We start from the raw sequence: 18,086 nt of genomic DNA, 5'->3' as shown, positions 1-18,086 counted from the left end.
AGCTTACCCTTGGGTTGAGCTCACTAGAAGATATCAAAGAGGAGGATCTCCAGAAGAGATCCTTCCCCTCTGGTAGCCAGCTCTTAAATAGGTCCAGGAGGGGTGGAGCCTGGCTCCACCCCTTCCGGCAGCACAGGTGAATTGCCTTCACCTGTGCTCCTCTGGCTGACTCATGGCTCGCCTCAGGTGATCAATCAGAGGTTCAGGCCGTGACTCAGCAGTTCCCATACAAGAAATAAAGAAAAACCTTCATCTAAAAGTTGTCTGTCCCAGCTTAGTGATGTTCACAGGGACATCCCTAACAATGCTCCTGTGCCTGTATATAACAATGCTGCCTGAAGGAGGTGGAGAGAAGAGAGCTGCTGGTGAATTAACCTAGACAGTTGCTTTTAAGATAACCCAAAGGAATGGGACAGTCTGAATGTGCTCTGTGGTTCTCTGAATTCTTAGTGTGTGCATGTGTGTATATACATTTTTAAATGTATAACATTTTCTTTCTATCATCTGCTAAAAAGTACCCAATAGGGAACCACAAGGATGTTTGTAACGATTCCTGAGGCTTTTCCATATCTTTTTTTGTGGAGGTGGATCTGCAGCAGCATGAATGTCCCTTTAGTGACTGCAGGCTTCCTGGTGATTCAGTCTTCCTCAGCAATATCTGTGTGTATGAGTAAGCATGGAAAGGCAAAATGTAAACTAAGGAAGCTGAAGATGGAGTTGTGGCACCACATTATGCTGAAGAAAGCAGAACCCTGCACAGCATGCATTTATCCTGCTCTCCTTTTCTGGACTGTGATCTAATATGCAGAACTTGCAATCTCTTTGTAGATAGCTTGAAGCTGAGAGGAAAGGAAAAAATACACTACTGGCTTTCAGTTATTTTTCCTAGATGCAGACAGCTAGCTGCCTATGTTTTCCTACACGCTAATTCTGCTGCCTCAGTGGGTTAGTGTGACTGTGGTTTGGAGAGGATGTATTGTCAGAGAACTAGGAGAGGAATCATTCTTTCCCTGCCTTGTTTCAGTGTGCTGTCACCTAGAGGTCGATTTTGTCCTTGTACTGAAAAGGGTTCTGTGGCATGAGGAAGGCAGAATAGAAGTTCTTATTAAAGTGAGAGACTGAAGAGCTCAGTGCCAGAGTTATTGCAGGGAGCTGCGTGTGATTAAAGGCACTGTCTAGGAATGCACAGCCGACTCCCTTGCCTAAATGAACAGTTAGCATTTCTGAACTTCTGTTCTACATAGTAACTGTAGTGAAAGCAATCAGAGGCCAAGAGCAAATCAGGACTCAAAAAGCTGAGGATGGAAGGAGTAGAGACCTCTTCCACTGACCTTTCGTCTTGTGAGCACTTGTGCTGCTGGTCACTGCAGCTGGGCCTTTGTACTCTGCCTCCAGCCTGTTGCAGGGAGCGTAGGAGCTGCTGATTGCCTGCTGCATGCCTGGTGTTTCAGTAGCTTTCAAGACTTACTGCTGCACAGGGCACTGTCACTCCTTTTCTCCTTGACCTCTGGTCAGGAAGGTTTAGTAGCCTGATGGCTGGCTGTGAGCATTTCCCTGCAGTGGCTGCTTCATATGAGCCCTTATTTCAGGTAAGGTAGGGAAGGGGTATTCCGAGGTGCTTGGGCAAAGATGACTCCAAAACAGTTTTTGAAGTTGATATTTAAAGAGCACCTAAAATGTAAAGTATTAACAGCCCAATTTATTTCTCTGCCATTGCCAACAGCTAATGGAGCATCTGTTAAGCAATGTCAGTCTCGTTCCTGCTCTGGCCAAGAGGTTCCTATCAGCAGAGATGAGTAACAAATGGTGGGTCCCTTGCCCCATCATACTCATTTCAGTGCTTTGTGTTTGACTGTGGGGTGAAGCAGACAGCTGCATACATCTGTATTTTCCACAGGAAACTCACCATTTTGTAGGATGCAAGAGAACTGTAACAATAATGTGAGTTGAAGATTGAGCGTGAATAGAATAACTGACCTAATTTCCTTTTTAAACTAGAGTAATCCTACTAATGTGACAATGCTGCCAGCTATTTTTAATAAGTAACAAAAATGCAGTAAGACTTGAGGCTGGAGACAAAGGAAGGTTTGCAAAACCCAGATTAATAGCTTCCAGCATTAAAGGAGCTATTGAGAGACTGTTGGGGCATTCTAGACAACACCGGAAGCCTAAAATTAAGCTGTCACACAAAGGAATAAATCAAGATATGCACAATGTACTATGGAAGTGCATTCAGTAGCTCTGCTGCAGAAGTCCAGATTTTCTTAATCAGCACACCTCTCCCTGTTGTATGTACAAATGGGCTGAAAGCACTGGGGGCTGGTTTCAAATCTGCCTGATAGAGCTGGAAATGGAATTTACCTGCTTAATGAGACTGTAACAGCTCTTGCAGTGCTGTATTGCAATCAAATAATTTGGTATTTTGCTACTAAATTCTCCTGGAAAAAAAAAGATGCAATAATTACTGTGTTAAAAAACTCGAAGAGAAGTTGAACTTTTTTTTTTGCTTTACTTTCTTGAATAGGTTTGCACTTGCTAACAGGGTCCTCAGTGGTGCAAAATATAAATGAACAGCGGTGCAAAATATAAATGAACAGCAAGGCCTGATGCATGTTAGGGTGTGAGGGTTCATTAGGGTGCAGCCTTCAGCTTCATTACGAGGTATGCATAGGTACGTCTTTCTCTTTCATGGATGCTACCTGGTTCCTGCACTTTACCTGTTATCTGAAGCAGCTCTTTGAAAGAATATTTCCCAATGTTTCTTAAAACTCTTCACACAAAATAAACAAAATAAATTGTGGCTGTCTTTCTGATCCCTGTCAGGGTGAGGTTCATCTCAGTACTATTAATCATATAAAAACTAGATTGTGCCAAAGTGAGTTTTCAAGGCTGTCTCTAAAGTCAACAGACAGACTGCCACTTCCCAGGAACTATTAACCAGAATGTAGAATAAACATCAGAGGGCACTGGCTGAGTCCTTATTGAAGTTCCTAGATCTATTCCTTGATAGTAGAGGAGAACTCTGACTGAACCTGCTTTAGCAGGAGGTTGGACTTGATGACCTCAGAGGTCCAACGCCTGTGATTCTGTGATCTTCACCTCTCTGCAAAAAGACAGGACTCTGCAGTTTGCTATTCACATTTTCTGTTTCTTTTCCAGAGGCTGAGAACAATCAAGGACAGTAAGAGAACAGGCAGTTCTCGTTCCTCTGAAATAAAGATAGAACACTGAGAAATCCTGCAGAAGCCCGAGGTTTTTACAAGCAGAGAACAAATGTGCCCAGATGTAACTAATGGCTATCCCCACGCCCCACTGTTTTCATAAACAGTAAATAAAAGGAGAGACAAGCTTGGCAACAAGTCAGCAATGAGGAACAAGTGGCAAATGTTAGAATGTACTGGAAAAAGTGACAGGATGTAATATGAGATGAAAATTGCAAGCTAGTGAATGTGGTGAAGAAGCAAAGCTATGGCTACAAGAAACTAGCTGCTCTTGGTAATGGAGAGTTTTTCAAATGAATAAACTGTGTCAGATTGTTTTTTTCTGAGTGTCCAAAGTATTTGGGAAAGTATTCCCATGTTCTTGATCATCAAGGGGCTGCAGAATATAAAGGAGCTTAAATTCATGCAGATAGCAGTGCAGTCCTCACAGGACTGAGAATATAGCTAAATGTAGCTGGCCTCCACACAGTAAAATATTGAGCTTGTCTAAAAATACCCTGTAGGATAAAATCTCAGAGGAACCAGACACTGAAAATGGGACTTTGAAAATTTCCAGAGTGGGATTCCAGACAGGAGTAAGAGTTTGTGTCCTGTTCCTGCTGCTCAACCTGGAGCTGATGAAGGATGACTGGAAAGTCTGGGCTGCGACATAAGGGCAGGACCGAAGCATTCAGCCGTGTTACCCACAGAAGAAGACATAAGTAATATCTTATAGACAGTGGTTGATGCCCTGTGCCTGCCTGTCATTATTCAAAGGCATTTGGATAATGGATAATGCCCTTAACAGAATGGCTAAACTTCTGGTTAGCTCTGAAGGGGGCAGGCAGTTGGACTGGATGATCCTCGAAGGTCTTTTCCAGCAGAACTATTCTTAATAGCCATGTTTATAACACTAATGTAACTGTAACACTAACTCTAGAGTCTACACAGTATGACAATTAAAATGCCTAATGCAAGTAATGCTGGATATGTCAGCACTTAGCCTTGGTGAAGGCATTCCTTGTAGATAAACCCCGGAGCTGGGTTGCAGCAATGAGTTCAGTCTTCTCTCAGATATCTTTCAAAGTAACTGTGTCCACCCCACGAGTTCCTGGTGCTTAGTTTGAAGCCCAGTTATGCTGAATGTTGAGGAGAGCAGAACACAGGAGATGTCCCTGTGCTGTAGGTAAGGATGATGCCAGCTCTTGGCATGCAGCTTGTCTGCCCTTTGTTTTTAATCCAATTATGAAGTGGGTTACTTGAAAATACCTTATATGGCCATACCACGGCAGCAGCTATTTGGATCTGTAGTCTAGTAGCCACGTAGTTGTTTGGCTTTTTGCATAGCGTTGATAGGAATGGAGAGTTCAGGATTAGGTCTTCATCTTCTGCTCCCCCCTTTCAGTGAGGACTTGGGAAAAAAGTCCTGCCTGGGTGATAGCTTAGAAATTGCTTCTAATGTAGTGGCATAAGATCATTAGTTTTGTCTTCTAAAATAGGTCTAAACAAAAAATGAAAAGAAAAAAAAAAAAGTTTTCTTTTGAATTCTAGAAGAGGGAATTTGCTGTAAAAGTTTATGATCTGTCCTTGAGAGTTTTTATCAGTGGAAGTTCAGAGCAGTACCCAGCTGTGTGGGGCTGACTGTTCCCCCTCTGTGCAGGAGTGCAGGACACAACCCTTCCCACATGTTTCAAATCATAAGAGATTTATGGTTTGATTACTTCCTTTAATAGCTTTTACTAATGAACATTGATTACACATGGCTGATTGTAAGCATTTTAGAAAACTGTAGCTGGTTATAAATTATACTCTGTTTACAATGCAGATGTCAGTGATGCACACGTATAAAGGCTATAGATTTATTCTTTTCAATGCACAGCTCAGATGAGTTTTTAATGCAAGGCGTTGAGGAAGGAATTGCCAATGAGGAATTTACAATGAGTGAAGTTTCACCAGACCTACTTGTACCTTACATAGAGCCTTAAGCTGGCCAACCCCAAGGTGTTCTTTCTTCTGCCTTCATCAGGATTCATGCTTTATTTGAGTCCTTGCAGTACAGCTGTGCACATGAAGCAAGAGCTGGGCTTAGTGTGCTTCCCAGAGTCGTTCAGATGCTGACCTAGTGGAGGGCCAGGGTCCTGCAGTTGGAGCTGAGTGAGTTTTCTGTGTAGCTGAATTGGGACTGGTGTGTGCAACGAGCTTGCTTGCCTGGAACAGGCTTATGTAGTGTTTTTTTAAATAATTACGCTTTAAAAACTTTTTCTATAAACAAATGTATTTTTTTAATGGATATGCAAATCCCTACGCAGTGTGAGTTCCTCTGGGGCAGACAGCTTTAGTAGCTAGCTGGGGTGGTTATGACTGGTAGTTCCTGAAGGCTTGGTTTGGTGGGTATGGTGGTGTAATGGGTTGAAGGTTGGGATGGATGATCTTAGCAGTCTTTTTCAATGTTGATAATTCTATAATGCTCACATTTGGCTGTTTTCTGTTGTCCATATACAGTGACAACCCTCAGTTTTCTGTCTTTTTGTGGTGAGCTCCTGGGAAGTCTTTATTTAAACCTTGGCCTTGCAGTTAACAATCTAAATAGTATAAACTGCAAACCATGTCCTCGGTCCTGGTCCACGCAGTATCCATGGAGCTCATCTGCAAAATAGAGCAGAAGGTTGTCTTTGGAGGGGGAAGGTGAAGGAAAGAGGGTGTTAAAATGCTGTCTTTAATATTAATTTCTAACATAAAGAATCGGTTTGGAAGCAGGTGGCTAATACCCCTTACAGCTGAACTCACTCGCTGTTCATTTACATGTCATTTTAACTGCTGCTCTACTAATACATAGGGAGTTTAAATCTTCTGTGCCTTAATTTCTTATGTAGGCTGACAGCATAATCTCTCCATGTAGAAGTGAGAGCAGTCGATGCTCTGGAAGCCTCCTTCAGTCACACCTCAGTCTTGCTTTCTTGGAAATGGTGTTATGGGCCTCATGCTGACTGCAGAGGAGGGGGGAGAAGTTTAATTATATCCAGGTGCCTTTGGTTACGTCACTTATTTGCAGAAAGATCTGGAGTCAGTAGTGAGTTCAGCTATAAATGGTACCAAGTGTGGTACATGGTGAAGTTTAAAGAAAATAATATGTAGGAATATTATGGCACTTGTCAGAGGTAGTGATTTGCAGCTTTTGAAAGTGAACCGACTTGTTATATTTGTCAAAAAATTGACATTGGACAGTTTTAGAGGATTTTGCTTTTTCCCATCACTATATTTAATGTCCCACTGTGTGGATATTTGTTTTTGTTGGTGGTGGTCTTTAGAATCGAGTAGGTATTTCCTTAAGCTCTTTGTTCTGTTGTTCTAATTATCAATCCCAAGAAAATAGGCAACATCAAAAGATTCTCTTCAGTATCCACTTAAAAATGTGAACGTGTTCACAACACAGCACAACAGCCTTACGCTCAATTCATGTTCTTTAAAGCCTGAGAGCTCAATTATATTTTCAATAGTGTTTTTAAAACAAAGGTACTTTGTGTTCTGATCTTCTAATGATTTTGCATTCACTCTACAGCTGGGAAGTAGCTGAGCACATGGCACATGAGATTGTGAAAAGGAAAGATATTTTATTGTTACATCTGCAAAGCAGAAATACAGCTACAAGTACCACAGAAGCACGCTGTAGTGGCTGCTGCTACCACGAGTAAAGCAGCTCTGAAGGCTGTTGTGCTGCAGTGCCTGGGGAAGCTAACTTCTTGTGTGAGGAAGTGAAATGGGGAGTGGGTGAGCAGCAGAAGTAGGGCACATCCCGGTCCACCTGCACACACTGCATCTGCTCTCCCATCCAATTTTCAGTCCTCACCTGTTTGGTTCAAAGGAACTGTTGCAGTGTTTTGCATTATGGATTGTTCCCCTTGACTGAGGACAACCACGCTTGCACCAGGATAAGGTTTGCTTTCGAGTCTGTATTGTTTCAACTCGCTTAAAGATCAGGAAAACAGATTCAGGGTGCACAAAGGTGTGCAGCATAGTAGTTAGACTTCCTGCCTGTCCCATGTCCTCCCGCACACAAAACAGCAGTTATTCAGGTATTGTAAAAATTGCAGCTGTTTGTATGCTACTGATAGCACTCCCTTTTGTTGCTCAGGAAGGAAAAGCTGCCTTCATAGAGTTGTATGGAAAAAAGTGGTAGAGGCATTTGATGTCCTGCATGCCTCATTTTTCAAGGCAATCATTGGATATTTTGAACCTTTGCACTACATGAAGTGTGTTGAGGTAGTGACTTGCTACAGTAAGTTTCTGGAGACAAATTCATGGCTTTAATTCTAGCTCAGCTCACACACCAACTACTTTATGACTTCTAGACTCTGTCAGGTGCCCGTCCATGCTATCAGGTTTGGCACAAGTGACCAGGCACTTTTTACCTAGAATGTCACAAGAGCGTGTAAAAACTGGAGGGAAACCCAACAGCCCTCAGCCTTCTGTCTTTAGTCTGCACCTTGTTCCAACCCGCAGATGAAAGAAATGCATTTCTAACAAACTAGAGCAATAGGGCACAGTGTGAGCAGTGATGTTATGAGCCATGCCTTCCTGCAGCCCTGGCCTCATTTGAAGCTGGTGCCAGGTGCCACCTCCATAAGAGAGCAGGGAGGGCTGGTATGGCTGCAAGACTTATTTTTCCTCTTCTCAGTCTTCCCAGGGCTATTCCTACATGTCTTCCTCTCTGCTTGTACTCACAGAGGCGCATAGACTTGTTTTGCCTTGTGATGTCCCTCTAAATCTGAGGAGGAAACAACAAGCAATAGGATTGTAGCACGTTTAGGGTTCCTGTTTTTTTTGTTATTGCCTTGTTGTTTTGGTTTTGCTGTGCTCACCATTAACTCACATAGGGTTTCTACAGTGGTTCAGCAGCATGCAGAGATTTGTGTGGAGGTTCCTGCACACAGCAGCCCTAAACTCACATCCTTCTGCTAGGCTAAGCTACATTGCAGTCTGCAGGTTTTACATACACGTTTCTGGGTTACTGTATAATCTCCATATGTGTTCCAAAGCAAAATTCAGGTTTTTTTCCTTTCCCTTGTTCTCTTCCCAAGAAAAAAATGGTTAAGGATAAGGCCTAATCCTGCAGCTTGAAGTCAGGGAGAACAGAATGGGGGACTTCATTGTATAAGCACAGCTGACAAATCTGCATGTGAATGTGGTTTTATTCAGTGTGGGTGTTGTTTTTCTTTTCCCAGTCTTCTTTATGTTGTTTAATGATGGTAAATGTCCCGTAACCTCAGGGGCTTTTCCATTTTGGCATTAAAAGGAACTTCTTTGCAGATATTATTGCTTTTATGAAGTAGTTGTGTTTTACAGATGTGGCCATTGTAAATTCCAGCTGGTGCCTATGATTATTCTCTTGCTACCCATATTTATAATTCTTCTGTGTGCAGTAAATGTGCATTTACGTACATGTAAAGATAGACACTTCTAAACTGTGGTGCACCATGCTAGCTCAGTAGTTTCCAAGCAGGCATCCGTATGGCCTCCCCTAAAGGGCTCCTAGTAACACCCAGTTCTGTTGTTTAATTGGCTCAAAATTAATTTTGGTGGTTAAAGCTATCATATAAAAGCAAATTGCTGTAGAAAAAGCAGTAATAAAATACTAATCATAGTTTCACATCAGGAGACAGAGTAGATTAAACTAAAATTATTAAAGATGCATCTTTATAACAGTGCTGTTCAGTCTCCATTGGGAATTGGTTGGTGTAGTCCCTGGGTGACTTAACAGCCTGTGAAGCACAGGGGCTCTTTGAACAGCATCAGTAAGCGCTCTGGTAATGGCCATATTACAGCACTCCTACTGCTCCCCTCTGACTCCCTTTGCTGCCTGAAAGTTAAAATGGATGTGGTCTCTGTGTAAGTGGAGACAAAAAGAAATTGATGGCATTATGTGTGTGCACTGTGTCAGGCTGATGGGCTGTAGGACATCCTGCACATCTTATACAGGAGTTCTTTCACACCAGGCTTCAGTTATCCAGGGGCACCCTTCGTTGTGCTGCCCTGAAAGGCGTGAATGTAAGTGCTGAGCGTGGGACTGTAAGGACCCCACTGAAGGTAGTTGTGATTTCCACAAGTTGACCAGAGTTCCTGTTTAAAGCTGTATGCAAGCAACCACAAGATTATAAGACTGTGCTGATATCTGCCAGGCACGAGGGATTCATGCTGTATGGATGGAAACGGGATTGCTAAAGGTTGATGTATTTCATTGCAGATGTGACGAATATGTCACACAGCTGGATGAAATGCAGCGGCAGCTCGCGGCAGCTGAAGATGAGAAGAAGACTCTGAACTCTTTGCTTCGGATGGCAATCCAGCAGAAACTGGCACTGACCCAGCGCCTGGAGCACCTGGAGCTGGACCACGAGCAGTCCAAAAGGGTGCGCACAAAATCTGCTTCCAAAGCCAAGAGCAGTAACCCTACTGTAAGTCATGTTCGCTCTTGTGGAGACAGGCCTGAAGGATCTGTCCTTAATAACCAGGTGTTTTGTAGCGAAAAATATAAAATCTATTGTGACTAGGAGAGGTGTGTAGAAAAACCGTATTATGCATCTTATTTTATGCTGTAATTGTCAGCGTAAATCCCCACTATCTGACGTCGCGGTGAGTTGACTTGTACTAGTAAGTTGTTAAACCAGGTAATACAAGTTGTATTATGGTGGTCTTAACTGTAACTAATTCGTAAGTACGGGGATGGTATTAACAAGTTAATGGTGGAAAGGAAGTAGCTTTTTCCACAATTAACCTGTGTGGGTTTTGCTGGTTATGGTAAGTGTTAAGAGTACACCTGATATATTCTATCTGGTGTGACTAATTGTAGTTCGTATAGCACAAATGTGATCCTTTCTCCAGGGTTGCAGCATACTTTAATAAATGCTTTCACAGACAGAAGTGAACAGAAAACCTCCCTTGCTGCTGAGGCTAGAAGTGGTGAAAAGCAAGTGTTCAAATTAGAGTTATGTCTTGAAAACAGATAACATTTTGAAACTAGAACCAGAATTAAATAATTTGCCTGATATGGCAAATACTAAGAACTTGCAGTTATATCACCACTTACCAATGTCCTAGAGCTTTTATAGGCCATAAAAGCTAGGAGATACATGGTAGGATACGTTATTTACACTCTGCTTCCCTCACTTCAGAGGGTTAACCAGATGAAACTTGCACATTTATACTAAAAATATGCAATATTTACCCCCATCTGGTATAAAAGCTAAAAGTTTGAGAATTGGGATCCTACCGGTGGGCAGTTTCACTTGAAATTATACTCTGGAAAAGTCCCGTGTCCTGGAAGGATCTCTGTGGTGTCCTGATGCTCCTTGCAGCACACTTGGGGAGGAATCTGTTTGGTATATCAGTGTAGCCACACGACGTGTCTGTGTAGAAGTAATGAGACTATGGTCTAGTATTGTTTTTCTCAGCTTTCAGTATTAATCCAAACAGGATGATGCTTCAGAGCTCTGATCATTTTTTAAATACACAAACGATGTTGCATTCCTTATGCAAGAACATGTTCCACAGGGCTCTACATTATAGGCACAGGAAATGGAAGCAGATCACCCACTAATAAATATTTATGAAGTAGCTTAGTATGCATATTAATCTTTAAAAACAAACAAACTTTAGTCTGCTGTTGAACTTCTAAGAGGCCTTTTTAGCCACTTAATTTAAAAATGGTTGGAAATACAAAAGTGTACTTCATAATTGGTGCCTATATGGAAGATCAAGAGCGAAAAAGTTGTTTCTAAAATTGTGGAAAATCTGTGGAGCACAATAAGGCACGCTTCTTTTCCCCTTCAAACCAGTTTTCAAGTGCCTACCCTCAGACTTTATTTTAATGTAAAGCCCTGTTCATTTTGTACTCTTTCAAATAATTTTGTATGCCTATAGTAGTACTTAAAAGCAAGGCGAGACTGCACAGCTGTCTGCTCAGTAGTCCTGTTCTATAAAGCCATTCTGATGTTCCTGCTGTGGTACCGCCTCATCTCACTGCCATTTCTTAGAGATGATCAGCAGCTTGCTTCCTCTGCATTGCCACTCTGCCTATAGTAGTCAGGAGATATCACAGTACTCGTGTCAGGTAATAAGGAGCACAGCTTGTTTTCCCAGCGAGGGGAAACCGCTTGGGATTTTGGCTTCCCAGATACTAGAAGGAAAAAAAATAACAGTGAAGTCCCATACAATGAGACTGCAAACCAATGGAACTGTGAAAACTTGCTATGAAGCCGAGAAACACGAGGATGCCACAGCCAAATGCCAGAATTGCATTTCCCAGGATTGAGAGCTGGGGGAAAACCCAGGTTTGTTAATTCTGACATGCTGCTCAAACAGCACTGCTATTGCAAATAGCAATTCTGGCCTTAGAAAATAGGCCCTGTGCATCTGATAGTACTTTTTTTTTTTTTAGCAAACACTGAGTTCTCCTGAATTTGAGCTTTAATAGTGCTAAGTAGCAGGTTTGATATTTTAGAAGCAAGGCATTTTTGAACAATTTTCAATCCTGCTTTTCTCTTCTTGCTGCACAATCTTCCAAAAGGCCTTTATTCTTCTCATTCCTGCATTAAGTGTAATTAAAAATACTTGGTAAAGGAGGCATCGGCGTGCTTACCTTCTGTGCTTCAATAGAAACAGAAGTTTGCTTCCACTACAGTAGGGAGCTGTAACACATTTCTCACTGCGTCTCTGATTGCAGTATTTTCACAAAATACTGATGGCAAAAAAAGTAAATTTGAGAAACTAATTGAATGAATTGTCAGGCTTTTTTTCAAATTAGCTGCAACTTTCTATGAAGATTTCAATGTTATGGTGGCTGTTACTACTGGTCTTAGCTCACGCTCTTCAGTTCCAAGCACGAACAATTTTGCTATCAGCACAATAGTCCCAGTTGTCATTTCTACCTTCTTTCATTTCTGTGGATCTATAAATTGAAAGGCAAACCTCACCGCTATTTGAGCTTGTTGAAGTCATGGTTAAACTTCTTCTAGTGTCTGTTATAATTTAAAAAAAGAAAAGAAATGAGCCATGGTGGTAAAGGTGACTTGATCCTGCTGTTTGTATTTTTAGATAATGATTGTGTTTAAGATTGAGGCTTGTAATTCCTGATTAACCATTTCTTAAAATGTATGTTTGCTGTAAGTCCTTCATATCACTTCCAATGGGTTGGGCTAAAGCATGAAAAATTTCTTAAGCCGTCACCTACCTCTGCAAGCAGGCTCTTCTGAATGATGCTCTCTGCATTGGCCTGCATGACACACTGACCTGCATGTTTCTGGAAAGTGTTTCTTGCACATTTATTGCTGTTAACTTGTGCTTGAACAGCAAAGCTTTATTCAGTACTTGTAAGAAACTTTCTTTCTGCAAAGCTATTGCTTCCAGGGTAAACTCATAAAGCACTGTTTCATCAGCTTGGAAAGCATCTTTGAGCTAAATTCACTGCTTCAACCCCAGCAAGCTAACAGACTCCCTCAACAACTAACCTGCTATGGAGCTTTTGCAGCACGTTGTATTAAGTTGTCAGTTCTATGAGAATTAAACACTGTGTTTTTTTTTTTTCTAATGCTATTTTTTTTTCCATTTTTCAGCTGTAGAATAGTCCATGGAGAAGGCCTTTCCAACAGTGCAACAGCATTTCTTAGCCTCTTTCATTGTGGTTATAAGTGGTAGCCCATTGCACAAAGAATGCAAACCACTGCCCCGATCCTAACTTTTGAGAACTCCCTTCCCTGTGTACTACCTGAAACTTTCCTTTAATGTCTCGAGCTATAAAACAAACAAGCTTTACCTATAAGTGCTGCTGCAGTAAGAAAACTTACAAGTGCTGAAGAAACCTACTTCAAATGTAACGATCACCACATTAGTTTATGATCTACTAGAAATGTTTGGATGGGGGAATTTCTTATCTCATTGCAGACGCTCATTGTTCATCCGGTCATTAAACCTGTGCACTTTTGATATTTTGATATTTCTCTTTAGCTTCTTTAATTCCTTACGTAGAAGAGTTTATATAAATGCAGTGGTTTGTGCTCATAGTTCCTCTCCAACTTCGACTTCTGATGGTTGATTTCTACATCAGCATGTGGCAGAGATTATTTTTTTTTTGGCTCTAGATGTGTTTAGAAAAGAGTTTCAACACAAAACAGGAGCTCTGCTAAACTATATGTGTGCTGTGCTTCAGCAGCTTTTTATTATTATGAAATGTTAAGCTTTATATGTTTAAATTACTGATTTTTTTTTTTTTTTAACTGCCATATTCATTAAGAAATCCAGGGTATTCAAATTCTGGGGTTTTTTTCATATTGTATTATTATTCTTAGGAATAGTTCAATGTAACAAGAAGAAAACTTGACTTTGCTCTGGTTAAAACAGTAATAGGCACTTGAAAAATATAAAAAAAAGTAGTGTTACCTATAAATTCCAGAATTCCTGGGTTTTAGGAAGTTGAAGTATTATTGATTAACAGAATTTTATACAACTGTACCAGTTAAATTCCAAATTGGAATTGTTTTGTTACTTTTTCATTTTTATTGTGCCAAATTATGGTACATTTAGAAAGAAAAATTCTAAAGTTGTCAATGATAGGGTGTTATCTATCAGCGCCTTCTGTCATTAATTATTGCCAGTAGTGCCTTTAATCATTTGAAGGGAGAACCTTAGAACAGCTTCGTCTATACAGGAGGGAACGGAGTGGCTGCTGTGGAATTCAGTGAAGACGTGGAGCAATAAGTGCAAAGCAAACTCCCCTTTCGCACGTTTTTAATGGGTAGACTTACTGTGCTGGATGGCATGTTCAAGGAATTGTAAAAAATTCTGTTAGTCAATGATATTTCATCGTGCAGATCCTTACAAATTCAGGGGAAGAGAGGGAAGAGAGAAAAACAAAACCGAATCGAACCCGAATACTTTGGGAAGCAAACGGACTCCTAGCAAACACACGAGCAAGGTGTAGAAACACATTTGTGTAACAGTACGGGGACGCATCGGGAGCATTGATGTTATTTAGCTTCGTGTGGTGGTGGATGCAGTTGACCATAGTATTGTTTGCAAATGTGAACAACGGAACACGAGTAACTTCTCTTGCATGTTATACCTAATGGTTGTGATTTCAGGAAACAGAAACGGAGCAGTGCATCACCAAGCTGTACCTGCCTCTGGGGTGCTGTTTGTTGAGGCTGATGTGAGTGATTAAATTGGTACTTGTTGGGGGGGAAATCCCCCTCCTCAAAAAAAGTACAAATTGAAATAATATTGACAGTAGGGAAAAGATTTCTGTTTGCTGGAAAAAAAAACCACAAAGAACAACATTATTATTCCTAGATGTGGGGACTTATATTTCCATCTTCTGTTACAGTATTGATTCATAAGAAATATTGTTGCATTTAAAATTACTACATTTGTATGTGGGTATTTATTTGAAATGATGTCGAAGTACTGTATTATGTTCTATGTGCATTACCTTTTAGTGGTGGATTGGTCTCCATTTAATGTCCTATGCATGTATTCTTGCCAAGTAACCTTTACCCAGATCTGAAAAAAGTGGTTGTTAAAGAGACAACGTGGGAACTGATTTCTTAAAAGTATCATTGTGTGTTAATTGGATAACCTTAGGAGGCATAGAGGGAAAAATGTTACTTCCAAATTAATACGAAAATGTTAATGTAGGAAAGCAATCTGCCTGCGTAAAGGTAGTCACATTGGCAGTGTCAATAAAAGAGAAAAGGAATCACGTTTCCCGCTTGCACTTTTTGCTTTCTTGTCTTTTTGAGAAGGCACCGTGCTGATCTGTCAGCTTTCCTAGGCTATTTTCACAGTGGAACTAAACGAATACACTTATCTGAGAGAAATGGAGAACTTACAGCTAAGTTTGCTGCAGGACTGCACAATTGGTTCTTTGTGCTCGTATCTGAGGATGCTGCATCAGAAGCTGCATCCTCAGCACAGCTTCACCGGTGTTCCAGGATTGGTTCTGAGGGAGACGGGCTGAGTCTGTTCCACTAACAAAGGCAAACACTGGCAGCAGCAGAGGAAAGGGCTCACGTTTGTTTGTCACCAGTGTGGGAAGGGTAGGGCCGGTGCTTGTGGTGGCTCCTGGTCCTGAGATGATGCATTCATTGCTCGTGTGCTCTTCAAAACACAGTAAGAAAACGTTCAGCCAGTAGAATTATCCGACCAACCACAAACAAAAAAACTGGGAAGGGGGGTTTGAAGTCTGAGAGCATGGCTAAGGTTTGCTGTGTCTGTAGGATATCCCTGGAGCAATCAATTGGTACTGACTCGCAGGAATATTAACTATGGTTCCATACTATTGAACTCTCACTTTCCTAGGTGGAGATCTTACAGCTATTCTACTTACTGCTTGTATCACTGGTAGCAATCAGGTTTATTACACCAGCTAATCATCACGGCGTGTAACTCGAGAGTGGCATAATTTCTAACAAAACCTCAAACAAGCTTGCTGAATTGTTGGTGCGTTCCACCAGCAGAGTACATCTGCTGCGATGTGTGGCCTCCTTGTGTAGTTCTGCTTTTGCTATAGTGGGAGCTGTACCTGCAGTTTGATTTGAGGGATGCATGCAAGTGACAGAAGAACAAGAACAGACCTGTTTAAGTACGAAGGCAGCAGAATTAAAAATGCTTTCATAGAAAAATAAAACAATGGAAGTAGAATATTCAGCTTAAAAGCTATAAATTAAAGCAGCAATTTCTTCGTCTGTTTTCTGTGTAGAAAAAATTCAGTGCCTGCAGGGGGATGTTGCTGGTGCTGAGTTGTGAGGGTGGGTCACCAGCAAAATTCCAGAGTACAGATGTTGCTGTATTTAGTTTGGGGGAATCTATCAGCTCTAATGCTTGCCATGGATTCAGTAAGTGGGTAGGATCCTTGTTTCCTGTAGTCTTGAACAAAGCTACAAACTTGCCAGAGGAGGAGCAGGGCAGCTTTTCAGGACTACTGAGGCACCTAAAGATAAAGAGAAGCAAGCCTGCAAGTCGCCATGTTCCTCGTTTTGTGGGATGGGGGCAAGGCAAACGGACATGCATGCTTTTGGAGATCCCTCTGGATAAATGGTAAAATGCAGTTGCAAACATTTACAGAAGTTACACTTTAAAAAATATATTTACATTTGTGTGTTTGTAAAAGCTGATGATACAGATCGATGATCAGCGCCAGGTAAAGGTATTTTTGCAGCCCAGGTACTATTGGAAACAATGGAAACCTGTGACGGTCTGTCCTGTGAGCTTGAAAACAAGCAAAGCAGCTAATAAATCTGGTTAATTTGAGTTCTGTATTGAGCAGATAAACATTCCTTGGTAGTTGTTAGGAAAAACATTCATGTACAAACTACTCCAAAGATGATTTCATCTTCTTCCTTTCACTTTCCCAAGGGTATTGCAGTCCTTTCAGTAGAGGACACAGATTGCTGCTTCTCAGTGCAAAGGCAGATCTCCACAAAAAGAAATTACTGCAGCTGCAGAGGGGGCTTATTTTCCCTTAGGTGCTACGCATGGATCTCCAAGGTAATCTGAGACCTGATTTCATACATGGAATCTGCATCACCGTGCCATATCCAACCCTGTGGTGCTGGGACGTGCTCCTAAGTCATCGGATTTGGCAGCTGTCAAGTGAAGTGGCTGTAAGATGTCAAAACTTACATATTATAGATACAACTAAATAGGGATTAAGGAAGGAAAAGATTCTGGGTCTGGTTATAGATATTAAAATAGACTACTTCTGATGTAAAGCCAACACCAGGCTGGAGCAGTGTAAATCTGATTATGCTGAAAATTTAAAGAGTACTTAAAACTTTATATATGTATTCATTGAGAGTTTTACATGCACTTGCACTGAATGAATGCATGATGGTCATTTCTAGTGAGAAGACTGTTCCTGACTAAGACAGTTTGTTTCCTTTCTCCAAATCACATTGGGTAAGCAGGCAGCTTCTACTATCTCAGATGTGACAGGTTTTTTCCCTGTGTGGCTTCTACCCTAGGACTCAAATTAGTGCAACTGAATGATGCAGAAGTGGAATGTTAGCATCCTGTTGTACCCAAATGAACAATTATTCATGGCATCACAGAGCAGTTTGGGTTGGAAGGTGCCTTAAAGCCCATCCAGTTCCAATTGAGACACCAGCTAGCAATCGTTCTCCTTCAGAAGGCAGAAGTCTCTCTCAGGGTGGAGGCTGATGAACCTGCAGCTTCAGGAGGTTTTTCTATATCTAAAGAATAGCCTGAACTTCGGCCGTATTAGGATGGGGAAAGAATTCATTTATTTTAGCTAGTGTTTGTGCGGTTATTTAGTAATGGCTCTCAATGGTCAGGTTTTGTAAAGGCAAACTCCTTGTGGTTTCATCTCTCCACAGAGATAGCTGATAGCTAGGAATTCTATCTCCAGCCTATGCATGCTTTTCATGCTTAGGGAACCTTCTTAATTAGTGCAAATACTTGATTCAAACAGCAGAGTTCAAGCGTGACTGAAGCAGCCAGAGCCAAGGAACCTGGTGGCTCTGAAGGTCACTGTGTGGCCTCAGCTGCTGCTGCTTTGCTTAGTGCTTGGCACAGCCCGCGTGCCACAGGTTTGCCATGCTTCAGATCTGCGGGCAAGAAGTTGGGAGTTCCTGTTTCTTTCCTGTCTCCAAATGCCTTGATCTGTAAAACCAGCTGGGAACTGGGCCGGTTCCTCATGGTGCGCAGTTCTGTCAGTGTGTCTGACTGTGTGGCGGTGTGGGAGGAGGAAGCAGCTGCCCAGGCAAGCAGGAGGTGAAGCAGCGCATTTTGTGGGCAGTAAGGGCCAGGCTGGAAGAAAGCTGTTTCAGCCCCAGCTCCCTGTCTGTCTTTCATCTGTTTTCCCTGACCATGTCGTTG

At 41.6% G+C, this 18,086-nt stretch overlaps 1 protein-coding gene across 2 annotated transcripts in view; it reads left to right on the top strand.

The window, feature by feature from the left end:
• Window positions 1–14,964, top strand: part of BICD2 (BICD cargo adaptor 2) — an 85,407-nt gene extending 70,443 nt beyond the window's left edge. Inside the window, exons 7-8 of one of the 2 annotated variants that reach the window (XM_048957165.1) lie at window positions 9,442–9,652; window positions 12,809–14,964. In XM_048957165.1, coding sequence (XP_048813122.1) covers window positions 9,442–9,652; window positions 12,809–12,814 — 217 coding nt within the window. In that variant the 3' untranslated portion in view covers window positions 12,815–14,964. Of the gene's footprint in view, window positions 1–9,441 lie in introns of both variants that reach the window. The other variant, XM_048957164.1, reaches the window with a different exon arrangement.
• Window positions 14,965–18,086: the final 3,122 nt, after the last annotated feature.

Source organism: Lagopus muta, chromosome 11, assembly GCF_023343835.1.
Source record: "Lagopus muta isolate bLagMut1 chromosome 11, bLagMut1 primary, whole genome shotgun sequence".
In the NCBI taxonomy this organism is placed as follows: domain Eukaryota; kingdom Metazoa; phylum Chordata; class Aves; order Galliformes; family Phasianidae; genus Lagopus; species Lagopus muta.
Note: the sequence above shows the minus strand (reverse complement) of the source record. Positions and strands in the feature narration are given on the sequence as shown.